This window comes from Ixodes scapularis, unplaced genomic scaffold, assembly GCF_016920785.2.
Source record: "Ixodes scapularis isolate PalLabHiFi unplaced genomic scaffold, ASM1692078v2 PGA_scaffold3__209_contigs__length_174095766, whole genome shotgun sequence".
Taxonomy (NCBI): Eukaryota; Metazoa; Arthropoda; class Arachnida; order Ixodida; family Ixodidae; genus Ixodes; species Ixodes scapularis.
The window spans coordinates 144312685-144340115 of NW_024609868.1; the positions used below are offsets into that span (position 1 = coordinate 144312685).

The window sequence follows — 27431 nt, forward strand, 5'->3', positions numbered from 1 at the left end:
TGATTCAGGGTCGCCGACTTCGACTAAACAGATCATAACACAAGAATCGTAAAAATGCAATGGAGTTGCCCACAAAATAAGTGTCACACTGAAGCCGTACGCTCATCAGGATTATTGTTTATTTCTTCTTTACATAACAAGGCAACATTGAAGTGTGAACACAAAACATAATGTGTTTTAATAATAAATAAGGGTTTATATATCTTAACGTTCCTGCCGTTGGAGACACTGAACATTTCTTCGATGATAAAACTGAAACATGCTTCTCTTTTTCGTGGTCGCTGCAGACTCATGTTTTATTTCGGCAAACTGGTTGCTCAAAACCTTGCATTGGAGTGTTCTGCCACAAGTCGACACTCATGGGTTCGGGGATAGTACACTGACTAGGCCTAGGAAGTTAACATTATTGAAGGATCAACAGATTGAAACGCTTTTATCTAGCATATTTAAAGGTCGTTTACTACATTAACATTTTAGGGCGATACCGTAACGCGGTGTTCTCTAAAGGACTGTTTGTACTCCGTCATAACGTCAACGAGCGCACGCGCTCGTTCACGCTCGCTGACGCTGTCTGCGAACGGGGTTTCTATACTCCAACGTCGAGTTCAACGCGGCGCCGCGCTGAGCACCTCGACGCGCGACAGCGTAGCTTACAACGGACTTGGACGTGCTCTACGTTCGACATTGGACGTGCTCTACGTTCGACGTTGGACGACGACGGCGCCGACGGAGGCCATCCCAGAAGCGTTCGCGCCAATGCCTCATACGGGAATCCGGTTGTCGGGGTGTCGGGGCCAGTCGGAGTGTGCGAGATGCTCATTTCTAGGATCTGAACCTATCGTTCTTGCCGTGTGCCGTGTTCCCGTGTTGGTGTGCGTATTTAACGTTCGTGCGCTTGACTGGGTGAGTGTGTGCGTGAACGTGGACCGCTCCCAGGTGCAGAACCCTCGATTGTCGATAGGCCTATCGACCTAACGAGCCGGTGGTTGTGGGCTGTGGTGTTGGGGTGCCGGCAAAAGCTGGACGCACGAAGACGCGCCAAAGATAGGGTTAATTAGAATTAAAAATAACCTAATGCGTTTGCTATTTGTAATCATGTGCTAGTCGCACTCATCGGCGGTCGTTCCCGATCGAAAAAGCGTCGTCGAATGTACTGGAACGGCGGAGACAGTGAAACCTCTGAAATATTTAGCCGGCCAGAAATTTGCAATTGGGCTGTCTCAGCTTGTAAACGGTCTAAGCTTGTAAACGATAGTAGCGGTACGCGATGACAATTGGACTCAATTCTGTATTTTTTGTATAGGCTTTGTAAAGTGCGTTACAATTACGATCGCGTACATTGCGTAATTTAGGCATCGTCCGGTCTCTTCGGTGTCTGTTTCTTAAGTCAGCGTGAAAGTCTACTATGATGATAACACATCGACTACCTGTCAGAAAGAGGTCTCTGTGGAATATCGAGTGCCTCGATTTCATCGAAGCATTCAGGCGGAATCGCCGGAGTCGCCTGGCACGATTCCGGCGAACCTGCGAAGCAGCTAAGTTCGACAAACGCGATATCGGGCTTTTTCTTTTTTCCCCCTTTTTTTTGTTGTTGTTGACATTTGTATGACATTTACGAGAAAATAAATGCTTGTTTCCACTTGTTATCACCATTATTTGGTTGTTTTTGAACTGCTAACCGCAGCCCCGAAGAAGTTGAATTGTGACATGACAACATGAGGACGAACCACACTGACCGATTGCATCTAGGCTAGGTGGCGCAAGCTACCGCCCATAGAGAACCCGTACTGAGGATGCGGTTGCTACGGAGACGCGCATGCGCAAAGCGGGGCAGTTCGTCGGGGCGCGCTGGACCAGCGTTGGTCTACGCTGCACTGTAAACACCATCGTTCGGGCGCTTCTCGGCGCGGCGTAGTGGCCGACGAACATCGGTCTGCGCCGGCGCGCGTTGCGTTCGTCGACGTTGGAGTATAAACAACCCTTAACTGAAATTTGGCTTGAACAAACCAATTGCATTCTAGTATGGTGATGCTTAGTTAAAATTGTCGAAAAACAGGAGGAACAGTTGGCAGTTATAACAACGGTCATGCTTAGCCTAGCACCGATACTGATGAGATGCGCCCTGTTTTTCGCTTACTTATAGGGCTGGTCGTTGACAGCCGCATTGCACGGGCAGCTCATTTAATTGGAGAGTCAACCAAATTTTAGAACAAATGATAGTAAAGTGGCAAATGGCAATATCTACAGATGCGACACATGCCCTGTTACCTAAAGGTCGATTATCATTTTTACAATAAAGTACAGGACATGACGTTACAAAACATAATGTGTTGAAATGCCGCAATAAAACAGTGCTACCGCACAGTGAAACGCGACAAAGTGGAGATACTTACGAGGTATTGTGAAGTCAATATAGTTTTTTGTTTATTAGTTAAATTATTTATATCAAAACTGTTGTTAATTTACTTGCAAAAACACACACACAATATTTGGATGGATCTACCTTAATCTGGTCAGTCAACATAATAGCTCGATTTTCAAAAATTACATTAACAAATAATCAGCAGTCATTCTATCTTAATGTGTCTTGTAAGCGCTAGCGGATACTAGATACTGCCAATAACAGGAAATGAGCCTGAGACCTGTAATTTTAAGGTCGACATCCGATACTTTGTGCATAAATCCTGTTAACAGAACAGAAACAGCTACCTGTCATTCATTTCAGGTGTTGTGAAAGTTAAGATACCGAAGAATATCTAATTGCAAAATTTTAGAAATATGACACCTTTCGCTATTAGTATTATTTGTTTTTATAATATGCATAGTGAATATGCATATATTTTATAATTTCTGCAACTGAATAATGTAAAAAAATGGTGCTAAAGAGTCACATAAGTTTTACAAGTTTCCATATTGTAAAACCATATATCTAAATTATTATTGACCAAATCGTGCTCACTTTATAGATATATGAATCACTTTTCAGTGTTAACGGATGTTTTGAGCTCAATGGGACTCTATTCACACCTTGCTGACAGTTCTCAGAATGACAAAAAGTAAAAGGTGAGAATTGGTGTGTTGCACTGTGCCTTTGTTTTCCCACTTAAGAACATATCGATTAATGACACGACTTTTGTACATAAATAAAGAATATAATGGGCTGCGGCAGACTTTATGCAACATAACACTTGTTTTACGTTTGTTACATACAATATTTTGAAGTCATAATATATTGTTAGGTATGAACTAGGTTGAGAAATTTTGGAGGACTGTGTATGACCCAAAATTCCGTATTTGACAGTTGAACAATGTGGTTATCGCAGTCGAGCGACACATGCGGACTAATCGCAGTGTCGTTGAATTGTTAAGGGTGTTATAGACGGTAGGACACACTGTCGATAGAGTTGGGCTTGTGGTCCGTGCTGTTAGCCTTGGCAACTCCGTTTCCGTACGTGCCTTTGAACCCGTCTTCAATGCACTCTGCTTCCACGTGTTTCTCTTTCCCCGCTGCTTTCGTCGCGGCAATGTTTCGCTCACGCATAAAAATTAGCTTCTCCAGATGGCCCGTGGGTGCTTCGCAAGCAATGAACATGAGGTAGCTGAGCAGGTAACTCCAGACGAGAACTGAGAAGCACTGAGACACCTGCAATATGCACAAAATGAAAACAGCTTGTACGCTACTTGTAATATGTGGAAAATGTGTGAAGTTTCTTAAACGGAATCCCATGCAGGCCTTAAACAGACAGTTGGCCTTTCGCTAAATGTTTTACATCTCGAACAATCCGTTATCACTGTTTAGAAAAAAAAAAAGAAACATTTGATTGAAGTAAATGAGATACCACTTCGGTTGTTTTATTTTTTTTGCTTGCACTTCTTCACTAAATAGTAAAAACGTTTCTTCACTTTGGTAGACTAATCATGTGCGCCGATTCCCGATAACCACATATTATGTATCGCGAAATTAAGGTCACTCGGTGGAACGCCATCTTCAGACACTGAGATTAATCGCAAATTTTTCACAGTAAGTTTACCAAAGGATAGCACTAATAAATATTAATATTACAAATAATGAACATATCCTTAGTGGGAAGTTGTTTAAAGAATATTAAAATGTTATAATAAGCACCATGCGATTTAGTGAAAATTGTTCATACTTTTTTAACTGAATTATGCAACGGAGCACTGCTGGTGAACAAGTGTTTGAGTTGCTTTTTACATGAACAATGAAGAGTGCTGGTAAAGTTATGTAAAACATTTCAATCGAATCATAAGTACTTCCTGTGCGGAAGCATTTTATTTAGGCTTAATACATCACTATATAGGTTCCGTAACTAGTTCCACATTTTACTTCCGAAGAAACCGCTTTTCTTTCAACTACTTAGGGTAGTTCAGAATATTTTACAGATTTGATAGATTATGTTATTTTGTAGTGTGAGAAACACCACTGTTTAAGGGAAGTAACTTAAGCTTAAGCAGGTGGCCTAGCAGCTGCGATTCAGTGGTGTAAGAGGAAGTGAGCTGCAATTAATTCATGCTTACGGATCTGAATGGTAATAAATATTTTGTTAAAACCGCGGAATGATTATTAATTTGGATTTTGCGCGACCAGAATATGCTGACACGGGGGTTGTACTGTGCAAGTTACCTAGAACAACTTGAGGGTAAATTTTCATATAATAAAACTCGCACTCACCAGTGTGAAGTGAGAGAAAAAGATGCGTTCCCTAGCAATATGGTGCATCAAGAGGTAGAAAGGGGAATGTATGAGGTAGACTCCAAAGGAGAGTCTGCTCAGAGGCACAAAGCCCTCCCAGGAAAGGAAGCGATTCAGGATACCTGAGTGGACAAAGAACGAAGTCAGTCAATGAATGGAATAGGCAATACGCACCTACTTCGTTATAGGGTGCAAAATGTGATTAACCGTTGCAACATATATATATATATATATATATATATATCACTATACTGAGATGAAATAATGAAGACAGCAACAACTTTATGTTGTTGTATTGAACAAGTGTGCTCGAATTTGAAAACTTGGAAGATCGCGGGCTAAAACATATCTCATTGTATATGCTCTAGGTGTCACCCAAACTAACTCGGCACATTTTTATAAGTACAACTGGGTGCGTTTTAGAGACACGACTAAAGGGTCTTGTTTTAAAAAAAGGTATATTATTTGGCGTATTTTTTAGAAAAATAATTGGAACGTACTAAATGGGCTTCAGTAACAGAAGAACAGTTGTGGACTAAATGGCCCAGTTCTACTAACGCCAGATGTGGTTTCACTAACTTTATTCCCTAGATATTATTGGAGCTTTCTAGACTATACCAAAACTTCAGTCATCATCCCTAAGTTTCTGAATGACACTCGCCAAAGCATTTTACCTTGTGTTCCAGGCTTTAACTCAGCTCAATGTCGCGATTGACCATATAGGAGAACAAATGGTTCTCAAGTAAATTATGAAGATTTTACGCATCAATCATATATTTCCTTAAAATGTTCTTTTCTGTGGCGGTTTCAGCGTCCGTCTTGGAAATACTCGACAATTGTTTTTAAAAGTGTCTAGGCACGTTTTTTTTTCACACTTCAAAAAATATAAACATATTTGGCTTGGATATTTTTAAACCGGAAGTGGATGTTAGATAAAAATCCAGTGATGCGCAGCAAAATACCGCCTAAGAGTTTTGAAAAAAAAAAATATTTCAAAACACCCATACCGCAACAGGAGTGAATGAGAATAACAATTTTCTTACTTATCTGCATATACGTTGATAAAGCTAATTTTTTAGTGCTCCATGGAATAGATATAAGTTGTACTATTTTATTCTGCAAAGGACAGTGTCTTACTTTGGTCATATTTATGTCAAAAAAGAGTGCAGTTTCCGGACTCTCAAACAAATGGAAAAGTGCTCGGGGCTTTAACCATGACCACTCGTGCACTCCCCCCATCGCAAAGGGTATAGTTCACTCGTAATTTTGGTATCTATAGAGGCTATTGTTTTTTTTAAGTTAAATGTTAATAATTGTCATTTAATATAATTGACAAACGTGGCGAAGCACACAACACAACATTTTTTGAATTAAAAGTGTCGTATTCTACGCTCTGTCCTTTTTGCTTATTCTTTCGTTTATAAATTGAAACTTCCCAACACGGTCGGTTTTTAATAAAATTGACATTCGCGCATCTTTTCGTGCGATGTCTGAAATTTCTATAATAACCAGAGTTTGCAGCGCGGCTGTACCGTGTGTTTTCGTTGCAAGCTAGATTTTACCTATGTTTCAAGGCGCTATTTGGAAAGCACGAGCCGAGCGGCGAAATAATGTGATCAGAGAAGTTATCTTCATGTTTCATAATCGTAATATTGGTCTTACTTTTTACTATGGTAAATTATACTTTTAGCACGATGGAATATCCCTAGATTAAGTCCGAGGCAATGTGATTGATATTTTAGATTTTTGTTGAAATTTTATGAATTAATTGACGTTCTTAATCGTCAGTGAGCTGTATATTTTTACGTTCCAAGGAAATTTATCAAGCTTGTCCTACTTTCACTCTTAATCAAACTACCGGAATCAGTTTCATGACCTGCATACAACACTTCTCTGACTCCTTAAGAGCACTCGATATTGATGTTTTAAGTTAAATATTTCGAGCATTTACGTTGTTTCTTAATAAACTTTAATATGATACTCCTGTTGTGCATTATAATTAAACCGTCGGCTGATCTTGAGGATGTAACACGAACAAATAAGTGTACGAAAAATTGGGTCATTTTAATGTCTCTTGTTCTTACCTCCTCTACCAGTGGAGCAGGCGAACGTGATCCAGGCAACGCAAATGGACCACACGATCCTGTCCGAAAATGCGTAGAAGAGCTTGCCGGTTTCTGATGTGGGGTCTGTGGCTCGGTACCAGTCGATTTTCATAAACAGGTGGTAGAATCCGCAAGACAGGCTGATGCACCACAACGAGGCTTGGACCAACTGAAATCAAATATAAAGCGTTAGTTATGAGCGATGCGTGCGTGTGATTTGAAGTTAAATGAAGTCTAACATTTTAACCTTAGTTTCGAGTATTAGATGAATGGGTCTTCTGTGGAGAATAACGGAGCGGCAATTGTTGATTTTTATATCATATTTGAACAGCGAGAGTTAAAATCCAAGTACTCAAAGACGCAGTCAAAATGTGTAATGCCACAAACAATAAATTTACCACATTCGAGCTTGTATAATATTCACTGACCTAAATCAAATTTTCAGAATTTTTTAACGGGGCGCACTACATGCCGGCAGAGGAACAATAATGATCTTTGATTGCATTAATGAATGTGAAATGGCTATTAAATATTCCGTATTTGACTTTCTTAATTTTTGACATTACATTACAGGTACAGTTTAATTTAGAACAGAGTTCTTGCTTCCCAGGGCAGTAAATGTTAAATTAAAATACCCCGAATATTAACATTCTCTCTGAGGGTCGCTGGTGCTCCATGAAACTAACTTTTCCTGACAAGGCGATCTAGATAGCAGCTTATATAGATAAATACGGCCCGTCTTTATGCTTGTATGCGAAAAGAAATCGTAAGTTTTTTGCCGTGCTCTCTAATATCGTCTGATGGAGTTCTCTCCTTACTCCCCTTTATGCTACCGTGGGTCTTTGTCGGCAGCCATTTATTCGAAGAAGGGTGAGGAATTAGTAAAAATTGGTGATTTTATTTCTACACTTTTTAACCTTTCTTTTATCAGATATATGCTAGCCATGTGTACTCCTCTAAACATGTTTATTATCATGTTACAATAAAAATGCTTATTGAAATTATCAGAAAGAAAGAAAAGACTCAAAATTATATTTTAGTTTGTCGTTAGTATAGATCACTGAACGGTTGCATTACCTTGGAAATTTTAACTTCTCGGTATTTTTCTACGAAAAGCAGTGTGATGCATCCCGCGAAGAAGCATACCGCATGGTAGAAGGGAAGAATGTAGTAGTCGTTCAGGGTATCGATAACAGTGCTGTAATAAAAGGAGGCACGTTTAAGTACACATTAAGTATGGGTCAGGGCTATCATGGCTCTTTGACTGCATCCTTACCACAACCATAGACCAGAAACATATGATAAACTGCTTTCGCGCACCACATAAATTGTTTTTTTTTGGCGCGTAACAACTCGTTTCGTCAAGTCGTGTATAGCGAAAAAACTATAGCTTTGGTTTCTATATACTTCTGCGTTTACTGACAGACGGCGGCACTTGACAAACCTGGCGTCCTGCATGCATTGGGCACCAGAAGTAATCCGATGTAAATTAAGCGATTTACTGCGGTTGTTTTTTTAGGGCAGCAGAAGTGATGACAGTATATGGTCTTTGATTATCCGGGCCAGCCTGTTAAGACGCGTTTGAATTCACTAGCGTGCATAAAACATTGTTTTGATTACTTTAAATATATAAATATTGCGCAGTCAATTTTGCTCGGAATAGTGAGGATTGTTCACTTGTTTTGTTTCTCATTCCTTTTTGTGTTTTACGTGTTGTGGTTGGCGGCAAATTAATGAATTCGTGCTGCCGTTGATATACTTTAGGCTTATAATACCATTGAATGACAAAACAATATTATATTTCTATTATCAAAACACTTTGGCATAATTTACAGAGACGGCAGTCGTTGGTCTTCGTATATCTTCATCAACGAGTTCATATCGTACCTGAACTCCTCTGTGACTGGCACCAAGAAAGGTGGCATGTGGTTCCCGTGTACTTGCCAAGCCGAAATACCACATGACACAACAGACAGCAAAGCAAAAATGCCTGCAGCCCACCACTTTTTGCTGCAAAAGAAAAAAAAAAATACGGTTCAAGGTTAGAGATAGAATCATGCGGAATACCTCACTGTTTTAAACAGAAAGTGGGAATTCACTCCCCAGAGTAAGATAAATACACTCTGAAACCAGAAATAAATAAGCTGCATCTTTTTCTTCCTAAATGTAATTAGATATTTCTGTTCTACTCAGTATTGTGCAAGTTCAGGTGCTTCTTATTATAGTGAAATGAACGCACCTTAGCTTATCACATAATCTGTTTCGAATGTATGCTCGTCATTGTAATTCATGGTGCTTTCAGGGAATTTACTATGATCTCTGCAGGCGAGCTAGTGGGAGAGTAACATCTCGAGCCGCGTGTAGGTTCTGCGCTTTCCGTTCATTTATCCACTCTAACCTCAAAAATACTTTCGCATGCGCTGCTTTCAAAGCTATAGACGCCCGAGCTTTGGCTCAATTCAAGCTTCGCGTAAAGCTATGGACGCGCACTCTTCACTTCTTCAAAACCGCGTGGTAAAGTTTTTTCTGATAGCTGACGGTTCTTCTATCAATGTGAACTAAGAGAGAGATTAGCGTATGGCGAGCGTTATTGATAAAAAAACAACAAGAAACATCTTCATGTTGCTTGCTCATTTTTTCGAAAAATGTGAATCCACTGCTAGAAACTGAGTGTCATTAGGAATTGCTATTGTAAAAAAAAAAAAAAACTTTAATATGAATTGTCTGCTTTCTCATGTGAGACTCGATCGACAACCGGTGCTGTCTTTGCCATCTCTAGTTATTGGGCTTCTGTTCAAGCGTTGAAAATCACAGGCACATCAAGGGAAACTCAGAATTAGCAGATCAGAGACAGCGGTCTTGTCTCGCCATCCGTGTGTAGTCAGGAATTCCTTAAGGTAATGCTGCCATACTGAGGACTACTAAATAAGTATTTTAGTAATTTGTTCGTAAAACGCTTTTAGCGAAAATGTGTGAGGACAACTCCAATTAGCAGCCAAGAAAATTTCCCTCTCACAAACAGGTCATTCGGATTCCCAGGATTTGATTTCTCCCTTGGCCATTTCCATATCGATACCAGTCTATAACGGCACAATTTTAGGGGAAATGGTGTATTTAATGTGAGCTTAATAAATATATTTTGTTTTACACAAATAACTAGCACAATCACTTTCAGGTTTTGGAGCAATTTTTTTAGCATACGACCTTGATTTGATCTACAATAAAAAATTTACCAATTATTAATCTGCATATGAATGCCCACGTCATACGGGGGTCGCTATTTAGACAATTAAAGGCAGGTTCAAAGTGAAAAATAACTTTTTCTTTTTGGTGCACGACAAAAATCTGGTTTGATCTCCGAACAGGAGCGCGCAAAGCAGATGAGGGACGAAGGGAAGACGGACTGGAGCTTTGAATGAGTTCCAATGGGGTGCGAATACAATTTTTGTTTCGTGGACGAGAAAATGTTTATTCAATATGATTAGCACTGATAAGGAGACACAAACAAGACAAGAAACGCTTTTCATGTATTCTAGAAAAATTCGTCAATACGCTTACTTTTTGAACACTTGGATGATGACGACTGAAAGCAGAAATAGCTGGAAATCCGCCGACAGGTACCATATATGCGGCAGCGTTGACTGCAATAGGAAGGTAGAAGCAGCAATAAGAAATCCTTTACATTTGTGGTCCCACATTTTATGCAATAATATTTAGGAGCAATATAAGTAAGAACGAATTTTATTTGGGGCGACATTAAAATATATTGTGGGGATATCAATATCAGTAAGGAATTATTGGTTGTCAGTGTTTTAATAAATAGGAATATTAGTTTCTCCAAATGTTTCCATTAAATTTAATTGTATCTAAAGATCTGTTATAACGCGGTTGATATACTGGGTATACTGTCGCAAATATTCATCTGCAATTAGATGCGTTGTGCTCCCGCGTTTTATTTTAAATTTATTGTTTAGAAAGTTAATACGTTCGAGTAGATGCACACCTATAAGTATAAAATGCAATTAGCAATCAGTTAAGACATGTACGGGTATCACTCAAAACATTTAAAAGTTTCAAAAGTCATTTTCAAACACGTCAGCAACATACCACAAGTACGCAAATATCACAAAGTGCCGAAGCCTCCCACGGAACATTACATTTTTGAAAGTATCAAGGACATTTGCTGCAATAAAAAACACGTCCGTTTTCCTATGGTGCAATTAGCCGTCCGCTATGTGCACCAAGGGTAAAAGATAATTAGTCATTCTTCAGTGGGTTTCTAGGAGTAAGCTGTGATGAATAATTGCATTGGCAATAAATATTTATCTGCATCGCTTTATACCTTGTCTGCTCGAGTAATCAACGCACTGCTTGTGAACAATGTTGGCTTGCCAATTTTTCTAAGGAGTACGCGAATAGCTGATCATCATGGCCGGTTTAAATAACTGAGTGAGTTAAGGTACCCAGGAAAATAACGTTCTGACGTGCAGTATGTAATCGCCGTAGATTGTATTTTACGGTATAATCCTTTTATAGACCTTGCGAATTGTCTTTTGTATATCGCGTTAATTGCCAATATGTGTGCTCATCGCGAAAAAAAAACGCGCGGACGTGTTTATTAGCAGAGTGTTCGATGCTTGAGTAGGTACAAGACTCTACGTTAGTATACTTACAAATTCCATATCTTGCCTCCAGTTGCGAAGTTGAAAGAGGAGATCCCACCAATGCCTCCTTATTTCCCGGTAAAACTTCGTGTAAAATTCGTTTGAATCCGGGCCAGACGCAATTAAGGGGAGCAAGTACATGCACATGATGACGAAGAACATGGGAACTGTAGCCCTGCAAAAAAAAATCATAACATCAGATTAAAATTTTAGAAACGCTTGCTTCACTAGACGAGACATTGTCAATCGTGTCACATATTTAGCAAACTGGGAATTATTTATTAGCTAAAATAGAAGCTACACCTTTTTTGTAATTCCATTCATAAAAATATGCTTGATGCCTTAAAACAAAAAGAATGGTTATATTAATTGTTTTAACACGTACCATGTCTAAATATTTGTTGTCTAAAATTAAGATTGTGCTTGCACTTTAAGTTTATTTTTAAAAAGAACAGCAGAATTCACAGGTTATTTATGTTGTTGCCTGTGTTGTCAATACATTTCACCGTATGTAACACCTTGCGGCTCACAATGTTTTAATAGTTTCCACTGCATAATTCATTGCCCAACAAATCTCTAATATTTTTCGCGAATGATGTCGAGCAGCTACTCATCGAATGGTTGTTCCAAGACTTTACATATCTTCACATACATATATTAATTGCAGTAAAAGAACTTTGCTCATGTCAAACTTATAATTTAATAACTTTTCAGCTGAAGATTAAAGTGTATACGAAACGCTTTATCGTGTTATTACAAGAGACATACAAATATTAGTCACGAAATTTGGAGAAAAGAATACACTGTTTAGGCACGCCACGGTTCATAGATTTGATTAACAAAGATAAATTCTTGTTCACATATAAGTTGCTCATAACTGAAGAAAGTAACACCCGTGGTGTATTAAACATCAAATTAACGTACTGCACTGTGCTCAACATTTGAAATAAGATTAAGTATTAAATTAGCTACTCAACTTATACAACGCTAATGACTATGTACACTGAAGCAAACAAACTATAAATATCGGATAAAATCGGCATTTAAAGACAGTAATTGACGTTAGCTAGGATTCAGTTTATGTGCATGTTTATATAAAATCTCACCTGACAAATCTGCGGGTCATAGCGACTATCGCCACAATGATCCTGTTCCGTCTCTGCTTGTTGAGTGTGTAATAAAGTAGAAAACCGCTGAAATGAGAAGCACAACGAAAATCAATGCCGATTAAAAGGCTGCAAAATATGTGCTTCAATTGCTCCACTGAGCACTTCTTCATCAATGGAAAAAGTAAAAAGAGAAAGCAACTAAATAATTAAAAACAAAATGATTTTTAATATAAAATCTTATTCCGGTGTCTTGTTGGTTGTATATTATCTAAAACAGAATCTTCGAAAAGTTGTAAATTATTAGTTACCGACAAAATAAAACAAATTGTCTTCTACTAAAACAGTATACATGCTAAAAGTGCTAAAAATGCGACGGACATGTCAAATGACAATAAACACAGCATAGTCGACTAGCCCAAGTACATACAAGTATATGAAATCAAGGAAGTATAGTAACGAAGATAGGCGATTTTTAAACTAAACATTTCACTCTCTTCAGTTCAAGTATAGAATACTTCCGACACGCAAAAATATAGAAATATTTGCAATGCATTTTTCTAGCATATTGGTGTAATAATTTGTTTTTTGTGAATGGAATGGCGGAAGTTGTATTATTTGCACAAGGTATATTAAAAAAAATTAAAAGCACCAAGTACTAGAAGACTTATCACAGGCACAAGAGGTGCACTTACACCCTACATTTCTAATCAGAGTTAGAACGATTATAAAGGTGCACTAATTTAAAATTGTTCAAACATTCTAAATTATGTCTTTGTTTCATCTTGATGTGTCAACGTACTATTTGGTAAAATATCCTTTAGACTAACCGTAATTTTAATAATTTTACTATGTGCGCCTAAAACACGGGAATGTGCTGAACCTCCAGGTGAAAACTAACATATTGTTTCATGCTCTGAATTTTATATTGCCTATATTTTATTTCTGCAACTGATTCTTGTTTAGGACTATTGCAGGAATGGTTAGAGAAGTAAAACACCAGGAATAGAAAACCTTCCCATCGCGCGCAAAGTTGGAAAAGAATAACATATAAAGTTTTCGAGATGAAGATAAATAATAATTGAAATGGGTCACGGGCCATTTCTTTTACCTTACTTGGTCTGGACAAGAAAACAGTCCAAATATTTAGACGAATGAACCGTACTAATAGAAGGGGACAGATGTTACGAAGGCGTCGGCAGAAAACAACTTTGAAACAAGGCGTCACCAAGCATCTTGTCTTTCGGTAGCTCTGTAACATTTATTCCATTCGATGAATACGGTTCACTTTTCGCCGTATTTGGACTATTTTAAATATTGAAGGAAGATATCAATACAGGTGCATTAAACGAATTTGTTCGTATTATGTGGAAACGAAAAAATGGTCCGCCTGTCCACCGAATCAGCAGCTCGACTGATGACATGTAAGGAAACGATGCCTCACCTGAAGAAGAAGAAAGTATCCACCCCGAGGTATCCTGCCGTGACAATCAAAGTGTACCAGTGCTCAAAGTAATGCAGGGCGTTGACCATTCGTGCTGTCAATAAAATAATGTTGTTTATATCGCTAATAATCGTACGTCCTTGAATGCAGTTTAAAAACAAAGTACAGGACAGTGAAAATGATACAATAACAAAATGTACACAGTGCTGCGTTAACCGTACCAAACGTAAAACCATATTGAACATGTAAAAAACAATTGAATATTTTCTTATACAACACCAGTTTCCTTGAGGATGTGCTGGTTGTTTTGAAAATACTGTCAACTATAAAAATATTTGATTTGGTTAGTAACTTGATGTTGACCGGAATAAAAATTTAATAAGGTTCGTCAAAGCGGTTTATATCCTCCAGTAACAGACAGCGTTAGTATAGAGCTCCTGTCTTATGAATTCCAGAAATATTTTAAATAAATAAGTGAACAATTTTTTTCAAGCAATTATTTATTAGTGGATACTTTAGTTTAAGTAGTCATTAATAAGCAGTTTATATTTTGTTCGCCCAGTCGAACACACACAAAAAAAGATTTTTGTGTGTTTCTACAAAGTTCGCAAAGGAAGGCTCACTTTATTCAAATTAATTTAAATGTGAATGCATTTTGTTGGTGTTAAACCAACAAAGGGTATGTTTTTCAAACGATATTTGTTTACCACTAGTACTGTCCAGTTTAAAAACGTCAAAACCTTTTTACAAATGTTCGATGGTCGTTTTTTTAAAATTAGAAGTGATATAATACACAATATATGTTAAATTGTTTATTTTTATAAAATAAGAATTCAAGACACTGTCAACTAATAATTCGTATATGTAAACATGCTGTATTCGTATACTGTAACTTTACGGTTCCTATCTGTAACGTTCACATTCTTCTCTGAAGTGTGATTTTGATATTTTCATTTGTCAAAGCAGATAACCCTTGCATGATGAACGTATTTTGGCGTTTTGTGAGATGGTGCAAGGGAGGAAAACAAAAAAAAAAGCATTCCCTGAATTTGAATACTCGGAGACTGCCTCTAAACCACTGCCAGGGCAGACCTACTTTGGCGGTGTTTTCGACCAATGGCGCTGTTTGTGCCGTATCGCTCCGCGCTCAAAAGACAAATTCTTCAGAATACTTACACATATTGTCGGTGACGGTCCCGTAGGAATGACCAAGGGCTATCCAGACCATGCTGAGAAAACGAATGCCGTGAATGAATCGGTACTGATACGTGTCCGAGCTATTGTTCTTGTTCACGGCCAATATGAGCTTCGTGTTATTGATGATGGAGAACGACGTCAAGCATTTTATCAGCACGCCTGCAATATAGAAACAAAGGAGCCATGTGAAAGACACCCTTAAATATAATATAATGCCTCGTCTAAACCACATCTGAGGAAGGAAACAAAATATCATTGCTCCTTGCCGCGTCCTGCTCTCGAACTGTGACGACCGCGGAGGCGCAGCACCCTGCTCCACTCAGTTACACTGCTATACCGCCGTGTTTCAACTGAACCGGTTTATGCGCAGCTAAGTTTAGCGGACGGTGCTCATGTGACACTGATGCGTCACGTAATACCATGGCATGACGGACACTTTGACACTACGTGGCCGAGTGACGTAACTTAACACTAAATTTCAGGTATATTTAGAGATATAAATATTCCCGTTAAGTTCAGCGGGAGAATTGTCACGTTGTGTGGCATGATGTCACGTGAAGGTGTGAAATTACTGTGTCACGACACTGTGATTCCAGACTCAATTTGGCTGATAACATTTCTCACTGAACACACACGGTATCCGCAGTGAGACCTCGTCAATATCGGCAATAGTCGTGAACAGAAAATAACTTACTGTTTAGACGTCGTGGATCCTTGTGAGAAATGTACAGGTCAATGGAGGTGCTGATCACAATTAAGATTGCGATTGTGCCCAGTACGGCTCTGAAAGATTAGAAAATTATTCAAATATAAATGGAGAGTGTCGATTGAAAATAGAGAAAGCCATCGCAAACGGAAGTATATGGTCTACTGATCCTCAGTTGAGGTGGTGCTTGAATTAGTGGTTTAGATTGACATGCTACATGTCAAACTAAAGTGATTTTTATAGTTTGGTTTCTAGCGGTGAAATTCACGCTTTCAGCGTTTTTGTGCTTTATTTTAGCTCATGTAGTATTTCAAAGGTTCGTTCACGCGGGACTAAACAATATCAAGTTTCCTTCAAAATGTCAACTAAATTGTTGATTTCAATAGAAGGTCAGCTTAGGAAATTGTACCAGAATTTCTCGTGGTCCTACAATTGCTGCATTTGGGAATTTGGACCCCGACAAATAATTAAAATATTAGTGATCTACCTAGTTGAGGTTTCTTTGGTATCCACAGATAGCATTCAGTATTACCTACACTGTTGTATATAGGTATTTCCAGTTTTACTGCCCTTTCGTAGATATACACTGAAAGTTGCTTTAAGGTAAAGTGAAGCGGTTTTTTATTTAAGGAAATACTATTAACTCGTCTTCATTTGGATCCGGTATCTCGAATATCAAGAATATGTTCAATTCGGTGCATGAAAGCCGCAGAAAATAATTTTCAAAGTACCGCTGAAGCCCCTCCTTCTCAGAACATGACGTCAGAAAAGGAGTTTTCGGAATCTCTGCTCTCGCCCATCTTTAGCGCCTATCAGAGCTTGCACGCGCACACTTTATATTTTTGAAAACGTCAGAAAAAGACATCGCGGCTGGTGCCAGTGCAAGGGAATATACCTGTCAATCTTGCGAGTACATGGGCTTTCCACACAAGCGACACCCTCTAATGACGACTAAAAAACCCTCTCATGACGTAACGACTGGTCGGAGGTTTTTTGTGTTTTCTCGCATTTATTTACATGTTCGGAAAAAAACAAAAGGGATATTAAGATCCACTGGATAAAACTACGCTAGAACCAAGCTCTATCTCATTCAAAAAAGTGTCAAGCTTTCCTTTTAAAGTTTATTTGGCCAAAATAAAAAAGGAACAAATTGTATTATATGAAATAACATAGTGTTATTTTATAGAATAATAATAAAAAGTGTTCTACACTTGTTTGAATCGGCAAACAGTCCTGCCTTAGGGCATCTAGATGTAGATTAAACATTGCACATGGCATGCCTTAGCGTATCAAATATTTTACAACTAGGAGTTGTACATACGCTGCAATAGAAAGGATGTAGATACTCACATAATGGCAGCTTCTGTGGTATTCATGCCTCGATACTGGTTTGTCACGCAGTTCTTTACGGTGATTTTCACAACGGTCCCAGTCACTGCAATAAAACATACGCAGCTATATTTGTACGTATAAAGAAGATATTAGACAATTTTATGCCGCATTCTTTTAAAAACTAAGGTCGGCCAGTCACTTTTAGTGACGGTAAAATCTCAAGAGCATTTTTTACTAAGTTTCTTCACGAGGAGACATCGCACTACCAACGATAAAGTTAGTTTCAATAATTTAGGCACTGTTGATAGAGTTAGTATGTTTCCAAACGCTGGAAGTGGATATTCGTTCGCAATTCGAAATAGTGCACTAAAGGCACGCAACTTCATTGAATATTTAAAACCAACTTCAGAATACATAAAAGTTGAAAATGTATTCTTTGAAAGAGATCAGAACGACAATTATTTTATGTTTGAAAACTCTGGCATTCGTGAGTAACTGATATCATAGAGCTTAAAGAATTTGTATTTTCAGTTTTTTCAGGCTTTCGCTAACATGTCTATCGAAAAGCATTCCTCTTTAGAATATCCCATGACAGCGCAAATGGTATTGCCAAAGTCTCCTGATAAATATTGGAAATTCCAAAGGTTTTTCTTCGAAGCAACGGTACGCAAGCACGCCTCGGCTGCCATATAGCAGCACCCATGAGCCACTGCCTTGTCAATCAAAATCACGTTACTTGAATGAAAAATGCCTGCCCTTCTCGGCTTGAGACAGAGGCGGTATATTATGCCGCTGCTCTCAGCGTATCTAATCAGTATCACTATTTAGAGGAACACCATATTAATCCCTAATTAGTAGTTAACGCATTTTGAGCGAACCAGCCAAATAATGCTAACATGCAACACCATTCTGCCAGGATATTCTTTAGCAGTGCAATTTGAAGATCAGAAGTAGTCTGCGTTTCTAGTTTCTAGTTAGAAGCGTTTACTGGCACGAGTGTGGAGATGCACCCTATTATGTCGAGGCCGAATGCAGCGTATGGGTTGGACGAGAATCGATATTTGCATGGAGATTCTTGTACGTGCTCCATGGGCCCTAAGAACGTAGCGAGGAACGCGTACGCCTTTTGTACTGCCACCATCAGCACGTGACTAAAATGAACATTTGTAGTACACAACCTGCATGCGAAACTGTTCGCGTGTTAGCACTGTGAGGTGAAGTGGTAAGTTCCACGAATTGTTTGAAATGAAAAGTTCAATAGCCAGAACGTTGTAACAAAAACTGATACACGTGTCGTATATTATGAGCTCCGGTTTCATTCCAACCAGAATTTAGTCAAAGTAAAAATATTTTTTTCTAGACCGAAATTACATTCTTCAGGCGTGCCCCCCAATCGCCCCTTAACGTTCACTTCACGATACAAAAAAGAAGACGCCAGTGACGGCCCTGCTACATGACACGCCCTGCCTGTGTTCTGTGTTCCTTCCTCGTTTGTCCTCGTCTCTTTGTGCGCAATTTTAACCATGTTCAACGTTTACCAACTCGCCCAACTTACTACTCTTCTCACATATTTGTTCGGGCGAACTCAGAAGGTGTTTATTTGAACGCAACAAAAACCTGCACTCCGCCGAGTAGCCCTTCGAGAGACAAAACTTCCTGGTGTTACGAAGTGAAAGCGGCCAGCACGATGTTCTCGCGTAGATGATTGCGTGAAGATGATAAAATATCGCTGATTGCACAGCCGGTGGCCTGAAGGTCCCTCTGGCCCTAGAAAACTGAAACGGCTGCCAAACTACGAAGAGGACGACTGTTGCGAATGAAGTAATATGTGGCGAAACACGAAAGATAACATCGCCCAGGCTGCGGGACTGGTTGTCCTTCCTGAAATCAAACGATCCATGACGCATGACCTTCAAACCCCATTCTTTCGGTTTTCGCATTTTTTCTCGTTTAAGTTGCACTACAGCGAAAGGGCGGGAATGTCAGGTCTGAAATTGTCTGTTCTATTATTATTTACCAAATTATTCGCAGAAGACACTGTTTTGAATTAGCGCACTCGATGTCGACGGTGCTGCTTGCCCGAAAATGATGTCCTCTCTTTAGATGCATGACGTCTCGTTTGCTATGACTTAACAGCGATAAGATGGTGATGACATACATCGTGCAGCGGGTTATTTCGCGAATTGCCGAGCTGAGTGTAATAATAGTTTAATCTCTATTTTTGTTTGTCGCGCAACGTATAAAAAGAAAAAGAAACAGAAAATGCTCGTACGGAGGATTTTTTTGTGACAAAGTTGTATTTCACTATTTAAGGGAATACATTTTTTTTTGGAGGCAAACGATCTTACCTTTCGTGGTATCTGACTTTGTTTGAAACTTAAGGGAAAATATACTCATTTCTTGGCATGTATAAAATTAAACTGACAAAGATTCCTGAACATCAACATAAGGAGCTTGATAAAACTCCATACGTTTTAAAGATAATTGCGATAACATGTAAAAGTCGTCTCAGAGCCAGTTTAGGTTCACTATTCTCTAGACACTTTGACAAGTCAAGGCACATAAATAACCGTTACGGCCTCGGAAAGTTTTCTTTGAGAGCCTACATTAGTATGCGTCTGGATTTAGGCTTTCGTTGAATGATTTTTCAACTCTTAAGAATAGCCAAGTAACCTGCTTTGCTCAATAACACCGTAGCTGTAAAGAGAAACTAACGCATAAAACCTAATACTTTCTTAATATTGATATTTACTACAGCAGTAAGCCTTGTTGAAAAGTAAAATGCCAATTGGCGCTCCAGAAAGGACACTGACAACCCCCCCCCCCCCCTAAATTTTTTTTTTAATTTTTTGCCAGGCGTTTTTATATGGTGCCGGAGGACTACCCAATTAATATTTTGCAACAGAGTAGCGTATTTTCATAATAAAGCCAAAAGACGCAACTGCTCGAAACCGAAACCGAAACCCGCGCATGGAGGTCGAAGAAGTGGAGAGGAGAGAGTAGGGGAGTGGAGGAAGTCACGTGGCTACACCCGACCGTGCGTTTTTTTTTTTCTATCTCTCCTCTTTTGCCTAGCAGACGACGTGCGGCGCGATTCTTTTGCAGTTATGTTTGTTCCGCTCGCTGTTCTGTACTCCAAGATGAGTTGTTTTGTACATTGAGGAGTTGGAGATGGGTAGTGAGTGCCCGTGGTGAATTTCCATGATCGGCTCCGAAAAGAATAACCCAAGATGTTGCGTGAAGAGCTGGCTCACATGTCTTGCGTCCGAAAAAAAATTGTGTCATTGAGCGACAGAGTTTCCGAAAGATCAACGGGATTGGGACCAATGGCTGACCGCAATTCCTGTAGAACGTTTACGGCCACCTCGGAAAGCGGACGCTACCTGATTTATATGCTCCTTGCATTTTGTGGAAAGTGATTTCATTGAATTCGCAGGTGTCAAAAAGGAAATCCCATACCATTTAATTCAGAGACGTGTCGTCCACAACATATGTTTGTTTCTTCAGTGATAATTGTAAAAGAAAGAAAAAAGAAATGTAGACATCGGGAATGGTTTGAAGAAAAAAAAAAAAGAAAGTTTTCACTAGGGATCGAACTCGGTCCTACCGCGCGTGAAGCGGACGTCTTTCCCACTGAGCTACTGGACATCTCTTTACCGGGGGGACCTCTTTCCTTAGTAATAAATCAGCCGGTAAACTGTAAGTTGGAACGTTTGCTGCCGATTTTTCTCCAGCAAAAGCACTCCCGGGTCGACGTCGAAGCACCACGCATTGGCGACATTCGCACCTAGCTAAGGAATCGTTCGCGTACATATTCAACTCGAAGTAGACACGTCGTGCTTGACGTTTGCGCGAACGATGTCCTCGGCCACGAGAAGGGAGGGACGGCTCGGCGACGTCTTCGTGCAAATCGGCTTGGTGGTTGGGCGTGTCGTACGGGATGAATACCAATTCTTTTGATCAGTCCCAAATTTCTCTTTTAAAGGCAGACAGAATTCGCCGGTACCGCGAACGACCGTTCTGAAGTAGAGGTCCCACGCCCGTCGTCCACTGCCATCGCCGTCCCCGCGAGTCCCGCGATACGCGAAACGACGCACGCAGAGAATGCTTCCGGTTCTCTGTGCAGCTTTTGTTTTTCAATCAACCTATTTGCAGTTTTTTAGAAGCCACAAAAAATTGGTTTCATATTTTTTTCTATTTCTAATATTGAGTGTGTGCTTTCAGGGACCAACGACTTTGATTAAATTTGGTGGTCGCGTCGATACCTTAGAAAACGGCCCGTGACCACGGAATAGAGAGTGCGCGAGACTCGAACCGGCCAGTTCTTGATCGGCAGTTTTCGGGCGGAAAGAAACTGAATTTCGAGTGCCCCTTTAAGCTGCAAGAGAAGCCAAGGTGGAGCAAGGTATAAAGTAAGAGGGCAAAGAAAAGGAGGAGGCGGGCAAAACTGGAAAGTGCGAAGTGTACGTCGGCCTTTGAGAAAGTAAAATAAATATGCAAATGAAAAGAATGGCACTAACGGAAAAATTAGGAGCAAAAGGTGAAATTTCATTGCTCTCAAATGGTATCTAAAATTCACCTTCCATTTATACCTTCAGGCATACGAAGGTTATGATGCGACGTTTAGAGATTGTTTAGGGGATTGATTAGAAAGTAATATTAGGCGAGAAATAAGGCGTCTATTTGACAAAGTCAATGAATTCCTGTTTTAAAAAGGGCTGTGGATAAAATAAAACATCCTATTATATTGTTATACAAGGTTACACATGTTGTTAGCCCAGTTGAAAAGATAACTTGGTGTAAGTTGAAATTCATGCATGCAGCACTTCAACATATTAAAAGCATATTTGTGATTACAGAGTTTAAGTCGATAGTATCCCAGAAGACACTTACGGGTGTTTACGATGGATTGAAGATCGGCTTGAGTACAGTCGTTGATCATGCAAATCCCAAGCCGTAATCCGGGTAGCCGGGGGTCCGTCAGGTAGCTTGTGAAGTTTTGCACCTGTTCACGCAGTCATGCAGGAACATCACTCACGTGGTATAGACTCTAATGTAAACATTCATGTGCGCAGAGGAGCAGCATTGAAAACTGACAATCAGAAGAGATACAGCGGCCGGCTCACTCTCTGGATAGAAGAGTACGTCTTTTAAAATATTAATAGCTTTTGAAACAAGATTGATCTAAAGAAAGTCGGTTAATAGATGTTTCAATAAATTCATATAAAGATATTTTCAACTTATAAACGAATTAAGATGTTTTGTTACAGGGAGCTTACTCAACTAGCAAACGATGTTTATTTCCAATTAAAACTTTCCCACACTTCATAGAAAATTTCCATGCTCGACTAGTATACCGCTTAAAATATTCGGGCGTAACAATTATGATGACGGCAAACTCCATGTCTGTAAATCAAAACAAAAAGAAAAGCCGGCCGAAACTCGTTCTTGTTCCAATGTCTTCTTCAAATCAGACTCGTCTCTCATTCTCAACAGAACGTTGGGCCTCGCTTTAAAGTGTGTACTTTCCACTATTCTCTTCTTCCAAATGTAAATTCTAGTCTTTAATGAATAAAACAAAAGTCGTGCGGTTATACAAGGCGCATAACAGCTATAGAGCCAGCCCCCCAGGTACTGATTTAATCCAGGATTCGGAAAGTCGGGTGCGGTCGGTGATATTGTGCATAGCTTTGATAAATTAAAGAGAATTAAATAACTTACGAACAATTTAGTTGGATCCACATACACGTTCAGCCATACTGGGCGGAACAAAATATGCACGATGTTTGCCTTTAACGCAAGGCACGAAAATGAGAAAATCGTCAGCCTGTAATAGCCCTTTGATATAGCAGAAAATACACGGAAGAGATACAATTATCTGATCAATGACAAGGGAAGGGTCATTGGGTGACCGAAATTGTTTAAATGTCCCTTGTAGTAAAGATAATTCCAGATTTAAGGATAAATATTTTGGTGGAAGCTTGGGTAAATCTCGTTGTTTAAGATGCCTTGATTTAAAGGTATTGGGTACAACAGGACGTACAAGACAGAGATCATCTATAAACGCCTGATGAAGAGAACTCACCCTCCAGTGGGAAAGAAGAGCGGCGGGCATTAACTCTTCGATCATAGATATGTCGTCCCCCATCATCACGTGGAAGTTGCAGTACTGGCCGCGCACTTTCTCGATGCCGTACTGGTCCCGGACCACGGTCTCGATGCACTCGTCGAATGCCCCCAGATCGGCCGTCGTGGCTTGCATCAGACCGTTCGGGTACTTCCCAGACGCATCAAGCACTGGGGAAACAAATGATACTGGTTGTAGCGATGTTTGCAAAGCGGGGCTTTGAAATGTGGAGGCTTGGGTTACCCCCATGGAACGTGAAATATTGGGAGACAGATAGCTGCACTGTTAAGATAAATGACCAGCTTACCGATTTCGCTTTCATTCTTTTCCCACAGTTAAAATTTGTCGTGGTGCATGAGCCGTATGTGCCTACAGGCTCTCAAATTCAGTTTGTAGTTTGCCGTTAGGCACTAAACTTTCTTAGTATCCAAAAAGAAGCTGACGCCATATCCAATCATAGTTTGTTAAACTGCGTATTTGTCCCGTGTTTTTGGACAGCTAAAATTCGTTTACACTGCTGAGGGTGTTTGACCGTTGGTGTGATCGTGTTATCTGCTAGAGCAAGCTGACGTTTGCATAACATAGTGTGACGTGTTACCTTAATGCGTTATGCTTTTTATGCTCCCAAAAACACCGGATGGTTCTCGAAAGAGCATGTAATTGTTGACATACTGCCGTCATGTTTAGAGTACTAGCGAGCTCTCCAGGTGCAAACGGCTAGTGACCGCTACTTCACCTACGCCATTATTCGGTTATTCCTGACCCAGTTTCTATCAGCTCAGATTTCTTTTTTTTTTTTGCTAAAACATTACTTCATTGCAAGGGGAACTTGCAGTATAATATAATAAGAATCACCTTTATTTCCTGAGCTTCAAAAGGAACCGCATGGTTCTTCTTGGCGCACAAGGGCCATAATAAGTGTAATAGAACTGATTATATAAACTTTAAAACAGCACACACAAAAAAAAAAGATTGACAGATCTCGCACAAAACACACTACATACTTTCAATTACACGTTCGAGCTTACTATAAAACATTCATAATCACCGCATAAGTTTAAGTTAGATAATGCAATCCTATTTAAATGAAGACTGCAAACTTGACATTCGTTAAACTTTATAGATAGAATGAACCTTAAAAGAAACAGCAAAGGTGAAGGAATGTGGGAGCTGAAAGAGCTCAAAACTTGGTTACAATCAAAGGCACCATTGACAACTCTGTGCAAAAACAAAACAAACAAATCACGGTAGAAGCAACACTTTTTAGACGAATAATACCATACACCCAGTTGTTTAGCACAAAATCCAATGTATTTTGCGGATATCTCCTCGCAAGAGCACTATGCTTTAACTAACGCGAGAGGAAGCATACACACATAAGTAATAGGAACACTTCGTTGTTTAACAAAAAGGCTTCTTTAAGTAAAAAGTTGAAAGTATTTCTAGCTAAGCATAAGTGCTAGGAGGTAATAATATTTAGAAGTTTGAGGCTACTCTTCGCTCAGGAAGTTAAGTTAACGCCTGGACTCAAATGGGCAACTCACTGTGCTACTGGGCGCTATATCTGTGTGCTCAGAATTACAGCAGAGCATTTGTGCAAGACTGTGTGAAGCTTAAAACATTTCAGTTATAGTTAAGAACCAATCGCTCGCATATTCTTGCGTAAGTAATGAGGGTACGTGCATCGAAGTTACTCTTCCCTGTGTTGCGCGAAAATAACTATTTTATGTTGCTGTAATGAATGACGCAAGGTTTCAGCTTACAGAAACTGAACATAATGTGAGTAATGTCTCTACGAGTCCACGCGGCCCCGCGTATCTTTGTAAGCAGCTCAATGGATGGACGGCTTACAGCCTTTTTGTATGACAACCCTCGCGTTGCTGCTGCCCTACTCCGAGAGTGGGCGGCAGGGCTTTAAAGAATCGTGTGCCCTCAAAACGAGCACTTTCTTCGCATCGCTTTTCTTCTTTGGTAGACGGCTTTGTCTCGGCTACCGCAATTCGTCACTGTCATCTCTGCTTGAATCACGGCTCGTTCGCACGATTATTGAGGAAACGCCGAACAGCGCTCCTAGCACGGTAAACGGCTTGGATATGGGTCGACGGCCAATAAAAAAGCTGCTGCATTTACATTGACACAGGCGCGTAGTTTGAAACGGAAGCCCGAGATGAATTTCTCGACAAGCATAGGAACCATTCCTTCCGTGAAGCACGGCTGCTACCTATTTACGGGGTTCACTGAGCTCCGTTCGATCATACTAAATGATCGTTAGAACGGCCGCGTGGACTGATGAGGCGAAGGAATGCTGTAGGTAACCTTCCCCGTCATTTCTAGCTGCATTTCGGCCAGCTCGAATCTCGATGTAGACTCGCAGTCTGAGACTCGATGGAGTCTCGCACCAATTAGTTATCTTGCTACATGTGCAGTTCGACAGCGGGATCGGTGCGCAATGAGGTTTGCCGGGTTGGCTATCTTAATCCCGAATATTTGAATCTTCAGTGTTCTGTCAATGATTTTGTTTACAAACTCTTTACTGATCCGTAATATAGGCCACTGCTAATTTTTGTATGAAATATAAAATATTACACCTCGTCTTATTCTTTGAATAATGTAGACGCTAAATATACATGTCATTAATTTATCACCTAAACTGGAGCGGCAGCGCACTTAGAAAACTGTGAAGAACTTGAAATAAAACGTGGGGTAAGTAGTGCTCTATTTGCACCAGGCGCAATTTTCACTTGTTTTTTCTAACCTTCAAAAGTCACGTTTTACTAATGACTCTAAAGTGTTTCTTTAACTAATCATCAGCATCAAACTGGTAAAAAATACGACATTCCGAACTTCAGTTTCTGAAGAATAGTTTTTATGAACCTTTCTAGTCGTTAGACTTTTCCAAAAATAGCATTTATATGATGTGAAAAAATGCTAAACGTATCTTATAAAAATACGCATATTTTAGTGATTTACATTGAGTGGAAAGCTCTCCAACCACTATTTTTAGAAGAATCACGAAGAAGGCAACACGTAAATGTGATAAAATTTATATTTGGAACTTAATGTTCGCAGGGAAGTTTAGATAAAACAATAAAAGTACTTAAATATTCACAAAAGAAGTCAGCAAGGCTTTCGTTCTAAGATCTCAAATCTCAAACCAATTTGTTATGCATTGGAATGACCTGATGCCTTTTTAATTCAAGGTTAATAGACAACAGTATATATAAAAAAAACTTACGTCTAAACGCCCAAGGCTCGAGGTTCCTGAGTCCACGCATCAGTTTCAACAGGCCCAAGCTGCATTCTGCAGACACCTCAGCTTGGAGCACCTTTCGGGCGACGTCGCTTGTCGAGGCGCTGTCCAAGGCAGTGCTGAGAAGCTCACGCACTGCTGCCACGACACTCGATCGCGCCCGCACCGTCGTGGGTTGGTCGGCCGGCCCATCCGTCACACTCTCAGAAGCTTGCGCGCACCACGCGACTAGGGCGACTTGAACAACGAGGCAGACCCAAAAACGCGATAGTTTCATGCTGATGGGCTTATTAAGTTCGCATAAGACACCTACTAAGAAAGTTATTTTCGCAGCACCGGAAGTTTATTTTTAAATATTCTGGGGGCGGTCTCGGTCTCGATACTACACTCCTCTAATTATTGAGGACATAAGATCTCTCAAGACCATCAAACGTCTTACGCAGGAAGTTGTCTTTTCACTATAGTCGCGCACTGAATGGGACGCTGGTCCGTTTCTTGAAATGAGATCACAGCACCATCTGAAAACTTCGCGGGGCGCCACGCTTTATTATATCCGGAGATGCGTAGCGTAGGCAAATAGTCACGTGATCTTATGACGTCATTGTATTCACTCTCGCGAAAAGTGGGGAGGGGTTCGGGCGCACAATGACCAGAATTCCTGGATCGCCCCATGGGGGGGTTTAGAAGTCCGATCAGAACGACTTTCCCCCGTGACGTCAGTGATCACACAAACGTTTGAGTGAGGAAGAAGAGGAGAAGAAAACACTTTCGATTAGAACAAGAGAG

The 27431-nt window shown here is 39.9% G+C and overlaps 1 protein-coding gene across 1 annotated transcript; it reads right to left on the bottom strand.

The window, feature by feature from the left end:
• Nucleotides 1-3016: 3016 nt before the first annotated feature.
• LOC8026704 (nose resistant to fluoxetine protein 6) lies at nucleotides 3017-26922 on the bottom strand. Its single transcript, XM_029985476.4, has 15 exons — nucleotides 26631-26922; nucleotides 23354-23565; nucleotides 22162-22273; nucleotides 17287-17371; nucleotides 15925-16013; nucleotides 15210-15389; nucleotides 14034-14127; nucleotides 12590-12676; nucleotides 11493-11658; nucleotides 10378-10460; nucleotides 8707-8829; nucleotides 7897-8017; nucleotides 6799-6988; nucleotides 4694-4836; nucleotides 3017-3643 (listed from the first exon to the last, which is right to left on the bottom strand). Exons 1-15 carry the CDS (start codon nucleotides 26920-26922, stop codon nucleotides 3374-3376), a joined length of 2247 nt encoding a protein of 748 aa, XP_029841336.3. The 3' UTR covers nucleotides 3017-3373.
• Between the last annotated feature and the right edge of the window lie 509 nt (nucleotides 26923-27431).

Coding starts and splice junctions, on each gene's coding strand:
- LOC8026704 (XM_029985476.4), bottom strand. CDS start 26,922: ATGAAACTATCGCGTTTTTGGGTCTGCCTCGTTGTTCAAGTCGCCCTA. Junction 17,372..22,161: donor TCAATCCATCGTAAACACCC/GTAAGTGTCTTC, acceptor GTTTTATTGCAG/TGACTGGGACCGTTGTGAAA. Junction 10,461..11,492: donor GGAGGCAAGATATGGAATTT/GTAAGTATACTA, acceptor TTCCTATTGCAG/TCAACGCTGCCGCATATATG.